The sequence below is a fragment of the Hordeum vulgare genome, chromosome 7H (assembly GCF_904849725.1).
Source record: "Hordeum vulgare subsp. vulgare chromosome 7H, MorexV3_pseudomolecules_assembly, whole genome shotgun sequence".
Lineage (NCBI taxonomy): Eukaryota > Viridiplantae > Streptophyta > Magnoliopsida > Poales > Poaceae > Hordeum > Hordeum vulgare.
Window position 1 is genome coordinate 68,863,649 of NC_058524.1, and position 18,161 is coordinate 68,881,809.

At 49.6% G+C, this 18,161-nt stretch overlaps 1 protein-coding gene across 1 annotated transcript; it reads right to left on the reverse strand.

The window, feature by feature from the left end:
* Positions 1-1,304: 1,304 nt before the first annotated feature.
* On the reverse strand, positions 1,305-2,344 carry LOC123409038. The gene has a single exon (XM_045102035.1). The coding sequence runs from the start codon at positions 2,086-2,088 to the stop codon at positions 1,711-1,713; it is 378 nt and encodes a 125-aa protein (XP_044957970.1). The 5' UTR covers positions 2,089-2,344; the 3' UTR covers positions 1,305-1,710.
* Between the last annotated feature and the right edge of the window lie 15,817 nt (positions 2,345-18,161).

Here is an 18,161-nt window from a genome sequence, read left to right on the forward strand (position 1 = left end):
AGATTTTGTTCGGTTAGTCGTGCGTTGCACGTGCATGCTAACTAGTGAGAAACCAAATGATCTTTTTGTACGTAATTGTCAACAGTTATTGGTGTTGCAGATGTTAATATATTTGTTGTAGACTTGGCCAAATTTAATTAAGTTTAACTTAAGACAACGCTAGAACTCCAAGTAATTTAAAACGGAGAGAAAGCAACTATTGCTGGTTACATTGGAGTAATTGTTTCCCGTGTTTCAAATCAAGCAATTTCAACCCTCAAAAATAAAAATCAAACCATTTCGTTTCTGACTCTGTTGAAAATCAAGCCTTAATCCCCCGCAAAAAAGAAAGAAAGAGAAAATCAGGCCTTATTATTTGCATTCATGTAAGTGAAGATAGGGGAATACGAACCAGGGCCGTCCAGGGGCATGTGTGAGCTGTTCGGCCGCACAGGCCCCCAAATTCAAGGGGCCTTAGTTTTGGGCCTTGTTATATTGCTTAGTAGAGTATTTTTCGTTGTTTGCATTGACGTGGGCCAGCCGGCCTGGTCTGATCGCTCAAGGTTCTCCCGAGCTCTCTTCCGATCAAGACCTGCTCCCGATATTTTTTTAGGTCGTAGCTTCGCTTCCAACCTTCCGAGTCTCCCTGATTTGATCGGATCTGCTTGCCGGCGGCACAAACACAAACAACAATAGGGCAGGGCCTGGTGGCATAATTCGCGCCACGAATTTGAGCAAAAATAAGCGATAACCAGGACTAGCAGGGGCCAGCCAACAGCATCAAGGAAAGCAGAAGACAGCGCAAGGCTAACCCAGATGAGAAATCATCATTTACCTAGCACGGGCCCATGCCGCCAAGTAGAACGGAAGACATCTGCTGGTTGAGTGCCAAGGCTAAGGTTTGATCAATTGGGAGATTTAATTTAGGCATCACCGTCTAGTCCTTGTCCACATCAGGTACATTCAGGACAGAGCAGATTTTGTTTTAACTTCTTCTTCAACAATTTAGTGACTAATGAGTATACGGAACATGTGCATCAGTTTTTCAACTAATGAACAAATTGCTATATGTACATTGCTCAATGGTTAAACTATTTGGAAGATAATTAGTAGTCTGATATATTTTTGAAATATCATATGAAATAACAGGTATTTCAAATTATATAAATTAAGTGAGTATGTTTTTTTCTGGGGTATGAGAATAAGCTTTAGTTTATAGGTATTTTTTCTTCAGATTTTAGGGCCCTCTCTGCATTTCGCACCGGGGCCTCAAATTTCTGGAGACGGCCCTGATACGAACATGCGTACAGAAAAATACAACGAGATAAATGTACACCACCGTAGATTATTACAAATAATTAAGCCAATACTACTTTTACAAGCCTGAAAACCTTACAAGAAGCCTGCATAACTCCGGTACAATGCTTTTGTACAGAGCGGCTACAATGCGTAGCCGAAGCCTCAGCTAATATAATACTCAACACAATCGAATAAGTACTATAGTTTCTTCAATAACAAAAAATGGTACGTACACCAGCGCATTACGTAATAACTTCATGCTCGATCATACGGAGCTCGACCGCTCCTGTCTCGAGCAATCATCAGCCAGGACGCAAATTATTCATTCTTCGCGACGGCAGGCAACATGCCATGCCCCCGAAGCATTATTCTTGACGGCGTTGCCCAATCATTGGCAACAGCAGCAACCGCCACAAGGCTTAGCTTGATCAATCAGGCGTCCTCGGCGTCGACCGTGCACCGCGTCCCTGCGGCGACCTTGCGCGCCTGCGGCGCGGCGGGCGACGCCGGCGGCGAGTCGAGGCATCGCCTGAGCAGGCGCGACACGGCGGCCACGAGCTCCTCGGCCGCCTTCTTCCCGGGCGCCCGCGGCGCCTCCCGCGCGAACGCGCCGTGCCGGTCGAGCGCCTCGGCCGTGGTGATCGCGCGCTGCCCGCCGGCGCCCGCGCGGCGGACCTCGTCGCCCACGGCCGCCGCGCAGAGCCCGCAGACCCAGCGGCCCAGGTACTCGGCCCGCACCGCCGCGATGTACTCCGGCGTGCACTCCTCCGTGAAGCCGCAGCACTCGCACCTCGCCGCCTCCACCTCCATGCTCGCCCCTCCCGACCGCTCTGACGAACCAGTTACCGCTCCTTCTCCCACACGACGTAGGACGACGGGACGGACGGCGCCTCCGCCGCCGCTCTCCGGCTGCCGCTCCTGGACTGCTCGCTCCGGCTAGCTTCTGCTACGGCGATGATGACGGCGTCGGCGGCCGGTGTCATCGCAGTCCGGCGACGTCTGCCTCAACTCCGCTCCTCCGCCTCGGCTCGCAGCGCGCCGCTCCTCCCTGGACATGTGGTGGCAGCCAGGTGGTATTTATGCGCCAGCGCCGTGGAGCATGTGGCCACGTCCGTCCGTCCTCGCTGGCCCCGCGTGTCGGTGGGAGGCGGCAGCTCCTGTACGGGCCGCAGGCCGTAGCGTGGGCCTGCGGGAGGGAGGTCCACGTCGGGGGGGCTGAGCTGGACGGGCGCACGGCCTTTTGAATGCGTGGTCTGTGAGCCCTGACAGCTGGCGAGGTGGGCTGCCCGCCGTGCCCAGGGGTCGGGCGGATTTGGTGCGGGTTCGGATGGGCCGTCGCCGTCGCTGGGCCCCACCGCTGTTTTCATGCGGCCTGACGCGTCGCCCTCTCGGTTTTATCGCGACAGGAGTGTTTTTGTCGCCGCTGGCTCCTCGGTTTTGTCTTGGGTTGGGTTGGTGCCGGCTCCAATCATAAGGCTACCATTCTTCCACTTATTTGTTTCTTGTAAGTAAACCGCTCTATCTTTGTCTAAAAAAAAAGTAAACCACTTCATCCTGGAAATGAAATACTAGTAAAAAAACTATTGTTAGAAGACTCATCTCCAGGTACACTGGAAAATTTATTTTAAAAATTGCACCGACCATTTTTTAACGAAAATGCTAAAAATTCAATGTTAAATTTTTAAGCACGGAAAATGAAATGCTAAAATTGTTAGAAAATGACATCCTCATGACAACATAATTTGACATCTCGAAAGATCAATCTGCCATGCCAGAAGAAATATGATGTTTGATTGCTAGCGAAACCCTTGGTAATACACGGCATAGGCGGCTCCTATTCGAATCTTGGCTCCGCGGATTTGGTTGTATGCTCATAAGTTCCAGGTTTTCTGATAAAAAATACATTTGATTTTTTTTTTTAGAAAAGGAGGATGACCCCCGGCCTCTGCATCTGGAAGATGCATGCGGTCATTTTATTGATTATTCTCGAGGACCTTAGAAAGTAGTACAACAAAATGTCTGAATCTGTCATCTTGGCAACATCTGCCACTACATCTATCCATATGATGAAGGAGTGCAAGTTGGGTCAAATACCCAGACCTCTCACCTAAGCCTAACATCTAAAGCTGGAGGCCCCGACCGAGCCACATACCGGGTCCGGGGCACAAACCGGTCCGACGCACGCACATGTGTCGCCGCCGCCATCTTTCACTAGTCCATCTTCAGAGCAGATTGAGGTGCTAACCCTGGCAGGTGCCTCCGCCATCGACGCCACCATGACGTCAAACGACGACCTCCACCTACGCGAGTCCATCTCCAAGCAACGGACGCAGATCCATGCTAGGATAGGGCCGCACCACCGCCGTCGCCCACCACCCACAAGCGTCACCCAGCCCCAAGGTTCCCAAAGCGACGCCTTCAAGAAGGGAACGGCGCCGTGAGCGCCGCCGCCACCCAACAAAGTTAAAGCTTTCGCCCGGAAGACCTAGGAGAAGGGGAAGTGAGGGGATCAGTCCATACCGACGCCTCCAAGGAGGGGAACGGCGCCCACAGGCGGCGTCGTCGACGCGGCCGGCCATGGCCGACTAGGGATTTTGCCCGAACTAGATCCCGTCCACCAGTAGCGCCTCCTGAATAGAGCCGGCGACCCAAGGAAGCGCGACCTGACCAGGCTGGCCCGCTCGCCGAACAGGGGAGGAGGGGAGGCGTCAGATCGCGCGCACCGGTCACCGCAGAAGCCGTCGCCGGACGCCAACGACCACCGGATCCCGCCGCCCGCGCGGCCGGGACGCCAGATCCACCGCCCGCACGGCTGCTAGCCTGCCGTGCATACATTTGATTTTTTAGTGACAGTTATATTTGTTTTCAAGTAAGAAGCAGTGGACATCTCAAGGGACGAAAAGAAAACACATTAATTGGAGACAGAAACGAATTCACCGGCACAAGAATACAGAATCCGCTCATGGCTTACCTGCCCACCCGATCTCAAGTCCCAACCACTGGCTAGATCAGCGCCACACATGGAAAGATGCTCGGGCCACAGCAGCTACCATGACTGATTTGGATCGTTTCGTTCGTGGCCATAGCAGCTACCATTATTACCTAACATGGGATATCGCGTGTGTCTTCAAGAAAAACTAAATCGTACGTAAGGGCATCCGCACTCTACAGTGACGTCCTTGCAATCGGGCGCTCGTCCACGAATCATATAAGGCCACTGTTCTCCGTTCAATCTCAACGATTCATGTCAGGCAGGTATGGATTGCGAACTGGCAAGACGTTCCGGAACGCAAAATTCTTGGTGTCGCCCGGTGCGTTTGGGAGGGTGCCACGGCAAGTGGACAAGCCGGCCGGGCACACATATGCATTGTCGACCCCGACGTTGCGGCCGGTCTCATGCATGTACTGTAGTACGTCTCGCAGGAAAGGTTAGCGGAGAAAGGCTCCAAGCAGCGTCCGATTGTAGCGACAGTGTCGTGTCGTCGATCTCGAAAGTGGTCCGCTCCGCTGGTACCTGTCTGTCCAGGTCCAGGATCATATCGCTGGCTGGCTGGCTGGCGTGGCGAGGAGCATCGGGACCGTTCGATTCGTACGTGCGTGCGACAGCAACGCCGCTGCCTAGGTACGAGTACCATGCATGCATGCATTATTTCAAAGAAAAAAAAGGTGGTAGTGTACCATGCATGCATATGCATGCACACACGCGCGAGACGTGCGAGATCTACGGATGGTACGCTGCGCCCATGCCGTTGTCAGCTAGCTAGAGCGTTCGTGAGTACGAGCGCGGAGATCGGAAGTATGGTGAGAGTGCGACGAGAACGACGTGATGCACACAACGGGGGCCATTTTTTACGTGTAACCCTTTTTTTTGCGAATGTTTTTTTTACGTGTAACCTCACAGCATCTACAGCCGGATCCGGACTTTGGTCACTAGCCGGTCATGAAAAATCGATCCAGACAGACTCCTTAAACAAGCATCAAATGTTTGGATTGACCAACACCTTTTATATCCACTCCAAATATAATGTGGATATGGAGGAAGCCGGGCACGCCTGTGTGACTGCCTGGCCACCACCGACCACACCGACACGTCAGCCCGGCCCACCACGGACCCCACTAAATACCCGAATCGGTAAAATCCTAGACATCCGGTGGTTCACTCTCCGTCCACTCCACTTCCCCTACCCACGTTCCGATTCGATGACCGATGACGGAAGCAGCTTTGACTGATCGAACGTCGATGTGGAGGAGGTGGCCCTCCGCATCGTGTTGCGCCAGTCGCTGCAGGACCAAGGCGGCCCCATCGGTGTTGGATCTGCATCTTTTGGGCCAGTCGCACGCCAACGGAGCGTCGACGATGGTGGATATGCATCCTCCGGGCCTGTCGCACGCCGACGGAACGCCGACGATGTCGCAGGCCCTTCTTGCGAGGCGCACAGCTCCGGTCACTCCCGCTCCGGGAGGTCCGCTCCAGGTTAGGTACGTCGCCCACCTTCACCACCTTCTGCTTAGGAAGCGGTGCCCGGCCACCGCTAGGTCCTCGTGCCCGCGCCGGGGATGGGGCGCACACGGACGTCGGAATCCGAGGCACGTGCAACCCGTCCCAAGCGACAACGGGCTAGGGATAGGCGGGAGGCGCCGACCGTGCGGCGTTCGACCTCGAGCGCGTCGGTTGACCCCGAGGACAAGCTCCTCGCGGGCGTCCTTCGTCGCTCGCTGACGATGATAGAGACGGATGCGCATCGCCTCCGTCGCAAGAATGCCGAAACACTCCGACTGGCCATCCAGTTATTGAAGCATTAGGCAACGAAAGAGGCGGCGAAGGCGAAAGCAGACCGCCACGCGAAGGAGCAGGACCACCTGCTTCGCATGCTGTCTGGCATGCGTTGCAGCTTGGTCGAGGACGATAACGACGTCTCCACCACGTCCGGCTCCGATAACAATAACGCCGACGCTCCATCACACGCCGACGCCTACACGGAGAAAGAGCACAACGGCGTGGACGACCGAAATGTTGCGGAACGTTGCATGGAAAACAAAAAATTTCCTACGCACACGCAACACCTATCCATGGTGATGATCATCTACGAGAGGGTAGAGTGAATCTACATACCCTTGTAGATCGCTAAGCGGGAAGCGTTAAGAAACACGGTTGATGTAGTGGAACGTCTTCGCGATCCAAATCGTCGCCGTCCCACAACCCATCCTGATCTAGCATCGAACGGACGTCACCTCCGCGTTCAGCACACGTACGGCTCAATGACGTCTCCTCCTTGTTGATCCAGCAAGAGAGGAAGGAGAAGTAGATGGGATCTCAACCAGCACGACGCCATGGTGGAGCAGTGCCAGCAGGACTTCGCCAAGCGGTGCTAGAACCGATCTAAGGAGAAAACAGAGTTATGGGAGAGGTAGGGCTGCCTCCGGGGCTTGGGAATTGGTGTGTTCAGCCCCTCCCTCTCCCCCACTATATATAGGAGGGAAAAGGGAGGGCTCGGTCGTAGCCCTAGCCCCTCCTCCAAGGAGGGGTGTGGGCCTAGGGAGGTTTCCTCCCTCCCCAAGGCACCTAGGAGGTGCCTTCCCCTTTAGGGACTCTTCCCTCCAAACCGCATGGGCCCTTGGTGGCTGGCCCAACAAGGCTTGGACGCCACCTTACAGCCCATACACGTCCTAGGGACTGGAGGGACCCTTCCGGACTCCTCCAGAAACCTGTGGAACCTTCCCGAACCTTCCATAAGCTTCCCGATAAACCCGAAACTTTTCCGGTAGCCAAAATAGGACTTCCCATATACAAATCTTTACCTCAAGACCATTCCGGGGCTCCTCATGACGTCCGGGATCTCATCCGGGACTCCGACCAACATTCGGTCACCAACGTACATATCCGAATATTACTCTAGCGTCACTAGATGTTAAGTGTGCAGACCTTGCGGGTTCGAGAACTATACAGACATGACCGAGACACATCTACGGTCAATAACTAATAGCAGGACCTGGATGCCCATATTTGTTCCTACATATTCTACGAAGATCTTTATCGATTGAACCATGATGTCAATGATTTAATCAATCACGTATATTGTTCCCTTTGTCCATCGGCATGTTATTTGCCCGAGATTCGATCGTCGGTATCTCCATACCTAGTTCAATCTCGTTACCGGCAAGTCTCTTTACTCGTTCCATAATACAAGATCCCGTGACTAACTTTTTAGTCACATTGCTTGCAAGGCTTGTTGTGATGTTGTATTACCGAGTGGGCCCTGGGATACCTCTCCGTCATACGGAGTGACAAATCGCACTCTTGATTCACACCAACCCAACAGACACCTTCGGAGATACCTGTAGAGCACCTTTATAGTCACCCAGTTACGTTGCAATGTTTGATACACACAAGGTATTCCTCGGTGTCCGGGAGTTGCATGATCTCATGGTCATAGGAACACTTACACTAACATGCAGAAAACATTATCAATAAACTGACACGATCATATGCTACGTTCATAGTTTGGGTCTTGTCCATCACATCATTCTACTAATGATGTGATCCCAATATCAAGTGACAACACTTGTCTATGGCCAGGAAACCGTGACCATCTTTGATCAACGAGCTAGTCAACTAGAGACTCACTAGGGACAATGTGTTGTCAATGTATCCACACATGTATTTGAGTTTCCAATCAATACAATTCTAGCATGGATAATAAACGATTATCATGAACATGGAAATATAATAATAACCAATTTATTATTGCCTCTAGGGCATATTTCCAACAGTCCCCCACTTGCACTAGAGTCAATAATCTAGTTCACACCACTATGTGATTGCAATGAATCTTACACCCATACAGTTCAAGGGTTTGATCATGTATTGCTCGTGAGAGAGGTTTTTAGTCAATGGGTCTTAACCTTACAGATCCGCATGTGCTTTACAAATCTCTATGTCATCCTATACATGCTGCTACCACGCGCCATTTGGAACTATTCCAAATTATTGCTCCACTATATGAATCCGGTTTACTACTCATAGTCATTTGGATTAGTGTCAAAGCTTGCATCGATGTAACCCTTTACAACGATCTCTTTTATGACCTCCATAATCGAGAAAAATTCCTTAGTCCACCAGTTACTAAGGATAACTTTGGACCGCTGTCCAGTAATCCATTCCCGGATCACTTTTGTACCCCTTGACATCAGGTGCAATACACAACACAACATACTATAGAGCTTATGGCTAAGGCATAGGGGACGACCTTCGTCCTTTCTCTTTAATCTGCCGTGGTCGGGATTTGAGTCTTACTCAATACTCACACCTTATAACACAACCAAGAACTCTTAGTTTGACTGATCTATTTTGAACTCCTTCAAAATCTTGTCACTGTATGTTTTCATTTGAAAGTTCTATTAAGCGTCTTGATCTATCTCCATAGATCTTGGTGCTCAATGTTTCAAGTAGCTCAATCCAGGTTTTCCTTTGAAAAACTCCTTTCAAACAATCCTTTATGATTTCTATAAATTCTACATTATCTCCGATCAACAATATGTCAACCACATATACTCATCAGAAATTCTATAGTGCTCCCACTCACTTCTTTGGAAATACAAGTTTCTCATAAACCTTGTATAAACCCAAAAGCTTTGATCATCTCATCACAGCGTATATTCCAACTCCGAGATGCTTGCTCCAGTCCATAAAAGGATCGCTAGAGCTTGCATACTTGTTAGCATCCTTTGGATCGAAAAAACCTTCTGGTTGTATCACATACAACCTTTCCTCAATGAAGCCGTCGAGGAAACAATGTTTTCACATCGTATCTGCAAGATTTCATAAATAATGCAGCAACTGCTAACATAATTCCAACAGACTTTTAGCATCGCTACGAGTGAGAAAGTCTCATCATAGTCAACTCTTTGAACTTGTTAGAGACATCTTTGTGATAAGTCGAGCTTTCTTAATGGTGACATTCACCATCATCGCCCGTCTTCCTATTAAAAGATCCATCTATACCTAACAGTCTTACGACTATCAAGTAGTTGTTCCAAAGTCTATACTTTGTCTTCATACATGGATCCTACCTCGCTTCTCCATAGTTCATAGGTTCATTGTTGTCCAACAACATGACCTCCAAGACATGATTATCGTACCACTCTGGAGCGGTACATTTCCTTCTCGACCTACAAGGTTTGGTAGTAACTTGATCCGAAGCTTCATGATCACTATCATCAGCTTCCACTCCAACTGGTGTAGGCGCCAAAGGAACAACTTCCTGCGCCCTGCTACACACCGGTTGAAGTGACGGTTCAACAACGTCATCAAGTTCCTCCATCCTCCCACTCAATTCTTTCATGAGAAACTTTTCCTCGAGAAAGGACCCGTTTTTAGAAACAAACACTTTGCTTCCGGATCTGAGATAGGAGATATACCCAACTGTTTTGGGTATCCTATGAAGATGCATTTATCCACTTTGGGTTCGAGCTTATCAGACTGAAACTTTTTCACATAAGCGTCGCAGCCCGAAACTTTTAAGAAACGACGGCTTAGGTTTCTCCAAACCATAGTTCATACGGTGTCATATCAACGGAATTACATGGTGTCCTATTTAAAGTGAATGCGGTTGTCTCTAATGCCTAACCGAAAAACTATAGTGGTAATTCAATAAGAGACATCATAGTATGCACCATACCCAATAGGGCGCGACTATGACGTTCGTACACACCATCACACCATGGTGTTCCAGGTGGTATTCGTTGTGAAACAATTTTCACATTGTCTTAAATGTGTAGCAAACTCGCAACTCACATATTCATCTCTATGATCATATCGTAGACATTTTACACTCTTGTCACGACGATCTTCAACTTCACTCTGAAATTACTTGAACCTTTCAATAATTCAGACTTGTGTTTCATCAAGTAAATGTACTATTATCTACTCAAATCATCTGTGAAGTAAGAACATACTGATATCCACTGCGTGCCTCAGCACTCATTGCATTGCACACATCAAAATGTATTACTTCCAACAAGTTACTTTCTTGTTCCATCTCACTTGAAAACGAGGCCTTCAGTCATCTTCCCCATGTGGTATGATTTGCATGTCTCAAGTGATTCAAAATCAAGTGAGCCCAAACGATCCATCTGCATGGAGTTTCTTCATATGGTGAAGTATTATGTAGTCGACGTTCACATAACACCACTAGAGGAAAAACAACATACAACATATCAAATAACCGAACGAATACCAAATTCACATGACTACTATTAGCATGACTTATCCCATGTCCTCAGGAACAAAAGTAACTACTCATAAAGCATAATCATATTCATGACCAGAGAGGTAATGAGTAGCATCAAGAATCTGAACATAAACTCTTCCACCAAGTAATCCAACTAGCATCAACTACAAAGAGTAATCAACACTACTAGCAACCTTACAAGTACCAATCGTAGTCGCGAGACGGAGATTGGTTACAAGTGATGAACTAGGGTTTGGAGATGAGATGGTGCTGATGAAGTTGCTGATGGTGACGAGTCCCCTCCGATGAGAGGAGTGTTGGTAATGACGATGGTGACGATTTCCCCCTCCGGGAGGGAAGTTTCCCTGGCAGGATCGTCCTGCCGGAGCTCTAGATTGGTTCTGCTCAAGTTCCGCCTCGTGGCGGCGGCGAAACCACGAAAAAGCTCCTCCCTGATTTTTTCCTCGATGAAACCCTCCATATAGCAAAAGAGGGGAGCAAGTGGGCCAGTGGGCTGCCCACAAGCCCCCATGGCGCGACCTGGGGGGGGGGGGGTGGTGGCCGCGCCGTGCAGGCTTGTGGGCACCCCCTGGTGCTCCTATGGCACTTCTTCGGCCCAGTATTTTTGATAAATCGGGAAAAAAATTCCTCGTTGATTTTTACGGTGTTTGGAGTTGCGCAGAATAGGTATCTCATCTTTGATCCACTTTCAGGCCAGAATTCCAGTTGCCGGCATTCTCCCTCTTCATGTAAACCTTGCAAAATAAGAGAGAAAAGGCATAATAATTGTACCGTGAAGTGAAATAATAGCCAAAGAAGTGATAAATATTAACATGAAAACATGATGCAAAATGGACGTATCAACTCCCCCAAGCTTAGACCTCGCTTGTCCTCAAGCGAAAGCCGAGCTCAATAAATATGTACACATGTTTAGGGAGAGAGGTGTCTACAAAACAAGATACGGACATGCATGCATCATGATCAAGATCAGAACAACAATACCAACATATAATCTCTCATGCTAAAGTGATAATTTCTTCACAAAGTAAAGCATGGATCAAGAACCTTACCGAGAAGTAACAACCGATAGCCTTTAGTCATTGAAGCAATTGCAATTTATCACAACATCAGAAGGAGTCAAATAAGAGCTTGTAAAGCAAATCCACATACTCAATCATTCTTTCATTCTCTACAAATGCTACAACTCACGTGGTACTCATGAGATCAAAGTTTCAGCTGGACACAGAGAAAGATAGGGGCTTACATTTTTGCCTCCCAACTGCTTACCTCAAGGGTAATGTCCACAATAATAATTCATGAATACTTACCTCCAAGTTGACATATGAATACAGATCTTTCCCAAGCATATGACGGTAGCCAAGACAAAGGCACAATAAGGAATTGGTGAAGATCACCATGACTCTTTCAAGGGCAAAAAGTAAAGGTACAAGATAGGCCCTTCGTAGAGGGAAGCACAGGTTGTCATGCGCTTTTGAGGTTTGGATGCGTGTCCTCTTAGTGCGGAGGAACGTCACTTTATATTGCCTCCTGTGATAAAGAAATTTATTATGCAGTCTGTCGCTTTTATGTCTTCCTCATCACAGGTTCGTATAAAGCTTATTTTCCACACACTAATAGATCATACATATTAGAGAGCAATTTTTATTCCTTGCACCGATGACAACTTACTTGAGGGATCTTATTCAATCCATAGGTAGGTATGGTGGACACTCAATGCAAAACTGGTTTGAAGGTTTATGGATGCACAAGTAGTATCTCTACTTGGTGCGGGAGTTTTGGATAATATGAGGTGGAAGCAATCGTCACAAGCTAAGGGATCTCTAATCATATAACATTGTTCGGAGCCAAGAAAAACAATTCATTACGTTGTCTTCCTTGTCCAACATCTACTTCTAGGCATGTAATAGTTTAGTGAGTGTTCACAATCATAGATGGTGTCAGAGATGATATATTTATATGTGAACCTCTCCTTCTTTATCACTTCCTATTAATTGCAACAATGACCAAGATCTACGTTTGCCTATCCTCAACAAGTTTCAATCCTCATTCTTTTTATATGTGAAGCCATCACTTCCCATAAGATCATTACATGATCTTTCATGCTTTTGTTCTATTCTCACTCTTTTGGTCATGGCAAGAGGCAAAGCCCTTCAACTAAGACACTCTTTATTATAAGGCTCACGAGCAAGAATACATCGCGGGTGACACAAAGCAAAACTCAAGACTAAAACACTAAGACTTTTATTCTACTAGAGAAAGAGAAAACTGAAAAGGAAAACTAAAACAAAGGTAAAGGCAAAAGATGTGATGGTGATACGATACCGGGGCAACTCCCCCAAGCTTGGCACAAGCCAAGGGGATTGCCCATACCAATGCTCAGTTGTCTTCGTTTGGTGGTGAAGGTGGTGGACTTGTTGAAGAGGTCTTGAGTTTGTTTAATTTCCACTTGAGCATAAAATTCTGCTCCCTCAAATCATCATTGTCCTCTTCAAGCTTCAACACCCTTTGGCATAATTCCTGCTTACTCTCCTGCAAGAAACGAGAAGGGATAAACAAGGTCTTAGGCTTCTTCCTCATCAGCTGTCCAGCCGTAAGGATCCAAGTCCCCATAGACCTTGGGGTTAGCAAGGTAATCAGCTACATAGCTCTCCCCCTCTGAATCCTCAAAAGACATCTTGACCTAGATCTGCGGCAGAAAACAGGCTCGAAACGAAAAACAGAGGAAATCTGCATGATGCAGGGGTCAGACCAAACGGAAGTATATATAATGATTTTTTCTAGACCAGAAGGAGTACCTGATGACCCACAAGTATCGGGGATCAATCGTAGTCCTTTCGATAAGTAAGAGTGTCGAATCCAACGAGGAGCAGAAGGCTCTGATAAGCGGATTTCAGCAAGGTAATAACTGCAAGCACTCAAATTAGCGGTAACAAGTGATGGTGTAGTGAGGTGAAATGTAGCAAGCGAAAAGTAACAAGTAACAAGTAGTAGCAACGATGCAGCAAGTGGCCCAATCCCTTTTTTAGCAAGGGACATGCCTGAACAAATTCTTATAGGAGGAAAAACGCTCCCGAGGACACACGGGAATGTCTGTCATGCTAGTTTCATCATGTTCATATGATCCGCGTTCGTTACTTTGATAGTTTGATATGTGGGTGGACCGGCGCTTGGGTACTGCCCTTACTTGTACAAGCATCCCACTTATGATTAACCTCTCTCGCAAGCATCCACAACTACAAAAGAAGAATTAATACAAAGTCTAACCATAGCATTAAACTAGTGGATCCAAATCAGCCCCTCACGAAGCAACACATAGGCTGGGGTTTAAGCTTCTGTCACTCCAGCAACCCATCATCTACTTACTACTTCCCAATGCCTTCCTCTAGGCCCAAATATGGTGAAGTGTTATGTAGTCGACGTTCACATAACACAACTAGAGGAAAAACAACATACAACATATCAAAATACCGAATGAATATCAAATTCACATGACTATTATCAGCATGACTTATCCCATGTCCTCAAGAACAAAAGTAAATACTCACAAAACATAATCATAATCATGATCAGAGGTGTAATGAATAGCATCAAGGATCTGAACATAAACTCTTCCACCAAGTAATCCAACTAGCATCAACTACAAAGAGTAATCAACACTACTAGCAACCTTACAAATACCAATCGGAGTCGTGAGACGGAGATTGATTACAAGAGATGAACTAGGGATTGGAGAGGAGATGGTGCTGATGAAGATGTTGATGAAGATGCCTCCCCTCCGACGAGAGGAGTGTTGGTGATGACGATGGCAACGATTCCCCCCTCCGGGAGGGAAGTTTCCCCGGCAGGATCGTCCTGCCGGAGCTCTAGATTGGATCTGCTCAAGTTCCGCCTCGTGGCGGCGGCGAAACCACGAAAAAGCTCCCGAATGATTTTTTCTGGACCAAAACCCTTCATATAGCAAAAGGGGGGAGCTAGTGGGCCGTCAGGCAGCCCACAAGCTTGCCCTGCGCCACCAGGGGGGTGGTGGCGGTGGCAGGTGTCGTGGGTATAAGCCTGACAGTAGATGTGTAGGGTACGAATGAGATGGGCAGAGTCCTAGCTACGGCGAGGTTGTATGAGTTCAGGCCCCTCTACGGTGGAGGTAATAGCCCTACGTCTCAGTGCTCCTGGAGCTTGTTACCGAGTGTAATATGGAGTACAATGTTTTTCTAACCCTTTTACCAGTGGGGGAGGGCGGCTTATATAGAGTGCGCTGCCCTCCACAACGGTTCTGATTCAAGGGTGGAGTAGTGGCGATTGAATGCATGCGTTACAGGTAACGTATGCTATAAATGCTAGTTAATGCACCCGGAAACGTATGGCCGTTTCCCTCCAGGGGGGTTACGACGCACCGAGTGTATCCGGTCGGTAGGTCCGGTGTCCTCCGAGTCTTAGTCTCCGACTGGATGATTCTCGGCCCGTTACCGACTAGATGATGGGGACACATTAATACAGTCGGGCATACTTAAGGTCCTGTCCCTTGAGTGGGGTAGTCCATGGGTAGGACCTGTAGGACAGGCCTATGACCCTACCCTAGGACTATGACCCCATCATTGGGGTTGAAACGTCAAAGCAGTGCTCGATGCTCAGATCCGATTGGACTAGGTCCGTCTTGGGCGTTGCTTGCCTCTATCCATTCTATCTCTCCTGACCAATGATCCGAGTGAATGTGTTCTGCGGAACTGACTGTCGGGAACCGAGTGCTTTCGCGGCATCTTTTGACACGACCGGTCAACTGACAGCAGCGGATTTTCCGGGATCTCAAATTTCGGGTTCCGCGCGCTTAGCGGGGGCGACGTCAGCGCGCTCGAGTAGCGTCTAACTCCTCGATCCTCGCGCCTTCAACTCTTCCGCCGATATCGCCGCGGCTGGTTGGGCGGATAAGATTTCGGGCCCGCTCGCCAGCGACCCAGTCGGTGTTCTATTTAACTCTGGCCGACGAGACCCTTCGGTTACGCTCGCCGAATCCTCTTCTCTTGCTTGCTCCGTCTTCCTCGCCACCTCTTGCGCTCATACACCTTTCTCTTCTCGTCCTTCTCGAGAGCTCGCCATCGCCGCCATGACCAAGGGCCAGACCAGCAAGATGGAGGCAAGGAAGAAGAAGGGCAAGGCGACGGCTGCTCAACGGCGGCAGCGGCCATTGCCAGCTGGATGGATCCAGGGAGACTTTCTCCCCTCCACAGTGACGGAGGGGGACCTGCTGGAGCTGGTAGAGCACGGCCAGCTCGTGCATAAATCTTGGAGGTTGCCGGCGGACGACGAGGTTGAGCCGGCGCCACGGGAGGGGGAACGCATCTTGCTCCTCAGCCACGTTCACCGAGGTTTCTCTCTGCCCCCCACCCTTTCTTCAAAGGCATCATGAATCATTTTGATGCTCAACTCCATCACTTCCCTCCGAATGCCATTGCCCACCTTTCGGCCTTCATTGTTTTGTGTGAATGCTTTATCGGTTGCCCCCCTCATTGGGGTTTATTCAAACAGATCTTCTCCGCCCGCTCTCAAACCATCAAACGTCTTAGTCAGTCGGATGACAAGACGCATCTCCTCCAGCTCTGCGGGGGTTTAGGGTTTCAGAAAAAGAGTCGGAGTAGCTACCCTGCTCTCCAGTTGAACGAGTCGGTTAGGAACTGGCAGTCGACGTGGTTCTACTGCCAGGACCTAGCCTGTCTGAACGCGTCGACTGGGCTGCCTCCATTTAGTCTAGACCGCCCTGCTCCACCCAAGCAACTCGCCCTCTCGAAAGCCGAGAGGAATGACATCCAGCCTTTGGTCGAGGCACTCGCGGATGTTGTCAGGAGGGGGGTCACCGGTATTGACCTGTTGGAAGTCTTCATCGGACGGCGGATCCAGCCTCTTCAAGCTCGCCACCATGCTATGTGGCTCTACACAGGGCTCGAGGACTCCACTCGGACCGTCGCGGTGGGCATACTCGAGGAGAAGGTGACCTCGATAGTGCTCCAAATCACGGGACCTTGCGAGAACCCTAAAGGAGCTCGCCGAGTGGTGCCTTACAGCGCGGACAACCCGCCACCGAATCAGGTGAGTAGCATTAGCCGAATATATCGAACTGTTTTGATTTCAGTCGTTCATTTATATCCTCGTGTGATGCTTAATGTTTCCGACTGAATCTCATGTAGGAATGGACCAACTGGTCCTCCCCTGTCTCGAACGGAGATCCGGAGGAGGAGGAGGAAGAAGGTAGCCAGGAGGGGAGCGTGGATAGCGCCGAATATGTCTCCGACAGCAGGGAGTCGGAGGAGGACAGCGAGGAGGAGGAAGAAGACGAAGAGCGCGACTCTCCGCCTCCACCGCCCGAACAACGGAGTAAGCGTCGACATGAGCCTGCCGTCCCTTCGGCTCCCCCCGCGTTGTCGAGTGCTCTTCCTACCGCTCCGGCGGTCCCGAGTGCTCGAGGCACGAAGAGGTCCAGGGACGCCCCCGCTGAGCCTGCAGGCCAATCTCCCAGGGCGCCTAAACCGAGTGGGCCCAAACCTCCGAGGGCTCTGCCGCGCATGAGGGTTGCAATCCCCGTCACATCCACGTAAGCGAATCCAACTCTCGGCTTTTTATGTTATCCGAGTGAACTCCCGCTTTACAAGTCGAATGGGCTTCACTTAACAGGGTCGCCACTTCTACAACCTCTCCGGTCCGCCAAGGGGATGACCCCATGGACACAGACAACGTCATCTCGTCCCAGCCGGGTATGTTGTAGGAGAGTCATGTGTTTTATTCCTGTAGACTGTACTATCCTTTTCTTTTCCTGAATCATCATGCTATTCGGCTTGTCAGGGGCGATTCACCCGGACGAAGACGGGCACGGGAGAGCCGAGGTGGCCGCGGAGCCTATCATGGAGCTTGTCCTTGAGGCTGCTCCTCCAGCTGCTGCCCCTGCCGCCGACGCTCCGCCGACTGAAGTGCCTCCATGGACCGAACCAGTGCCGGTGGGCGACGAACTGACTGGGGCGAATCTTGGGATGCCCCAGGATCTTCCCACGATTCCCGGTTCGTCGAATGTTGAATTCAGCATTCGGTGTGTCCCAGAGGAGCAGGTGGGAGCGGCCAAGGGAGCCATGATCCAAGCGGAGCTGATGACCGGGGAGGCCAAGAAGGCTTATGACTCCGTTGCGGCTTTGTACCAGCGGAGCTTGGAGCTGCGCGACGACATCCGAGTAAGTAGTCTAGTAAGTACTTACTTTTCCTTTGTAACCCACTGGGTGTTATCGTAGTCTGTTGTTTGCAATGGGTTCACTCCGAGTGAACCCAGTGGGTGTAGTCCCCGAGACTTCTGTCGAGTGCTTGCACCGACAGTTGTCTTTATACATTTGGTCTTTATTTTTGTCGTGTCCGTAGACAAGATTTCTGAGTGCAAGTTCTTGCTGCAGTCGGAGCACTCTTGTGGTAAGAGTTCCCTAGAGTAAACTGCACACAGGTGGAGTAGCTTTAGCCTCGGAGGCGTAGGTGAAAACGTGCACCTCAATAGGGCAGACCTGCTTGAGGTGCATGCCAGTGGGGTCACTCTTAGTGAACCCACTGGGTGTAGTCCCCGAGACCGCTGTCGACTGCTTGCGTCGGCAGGGGTCTGAAGAACATAGT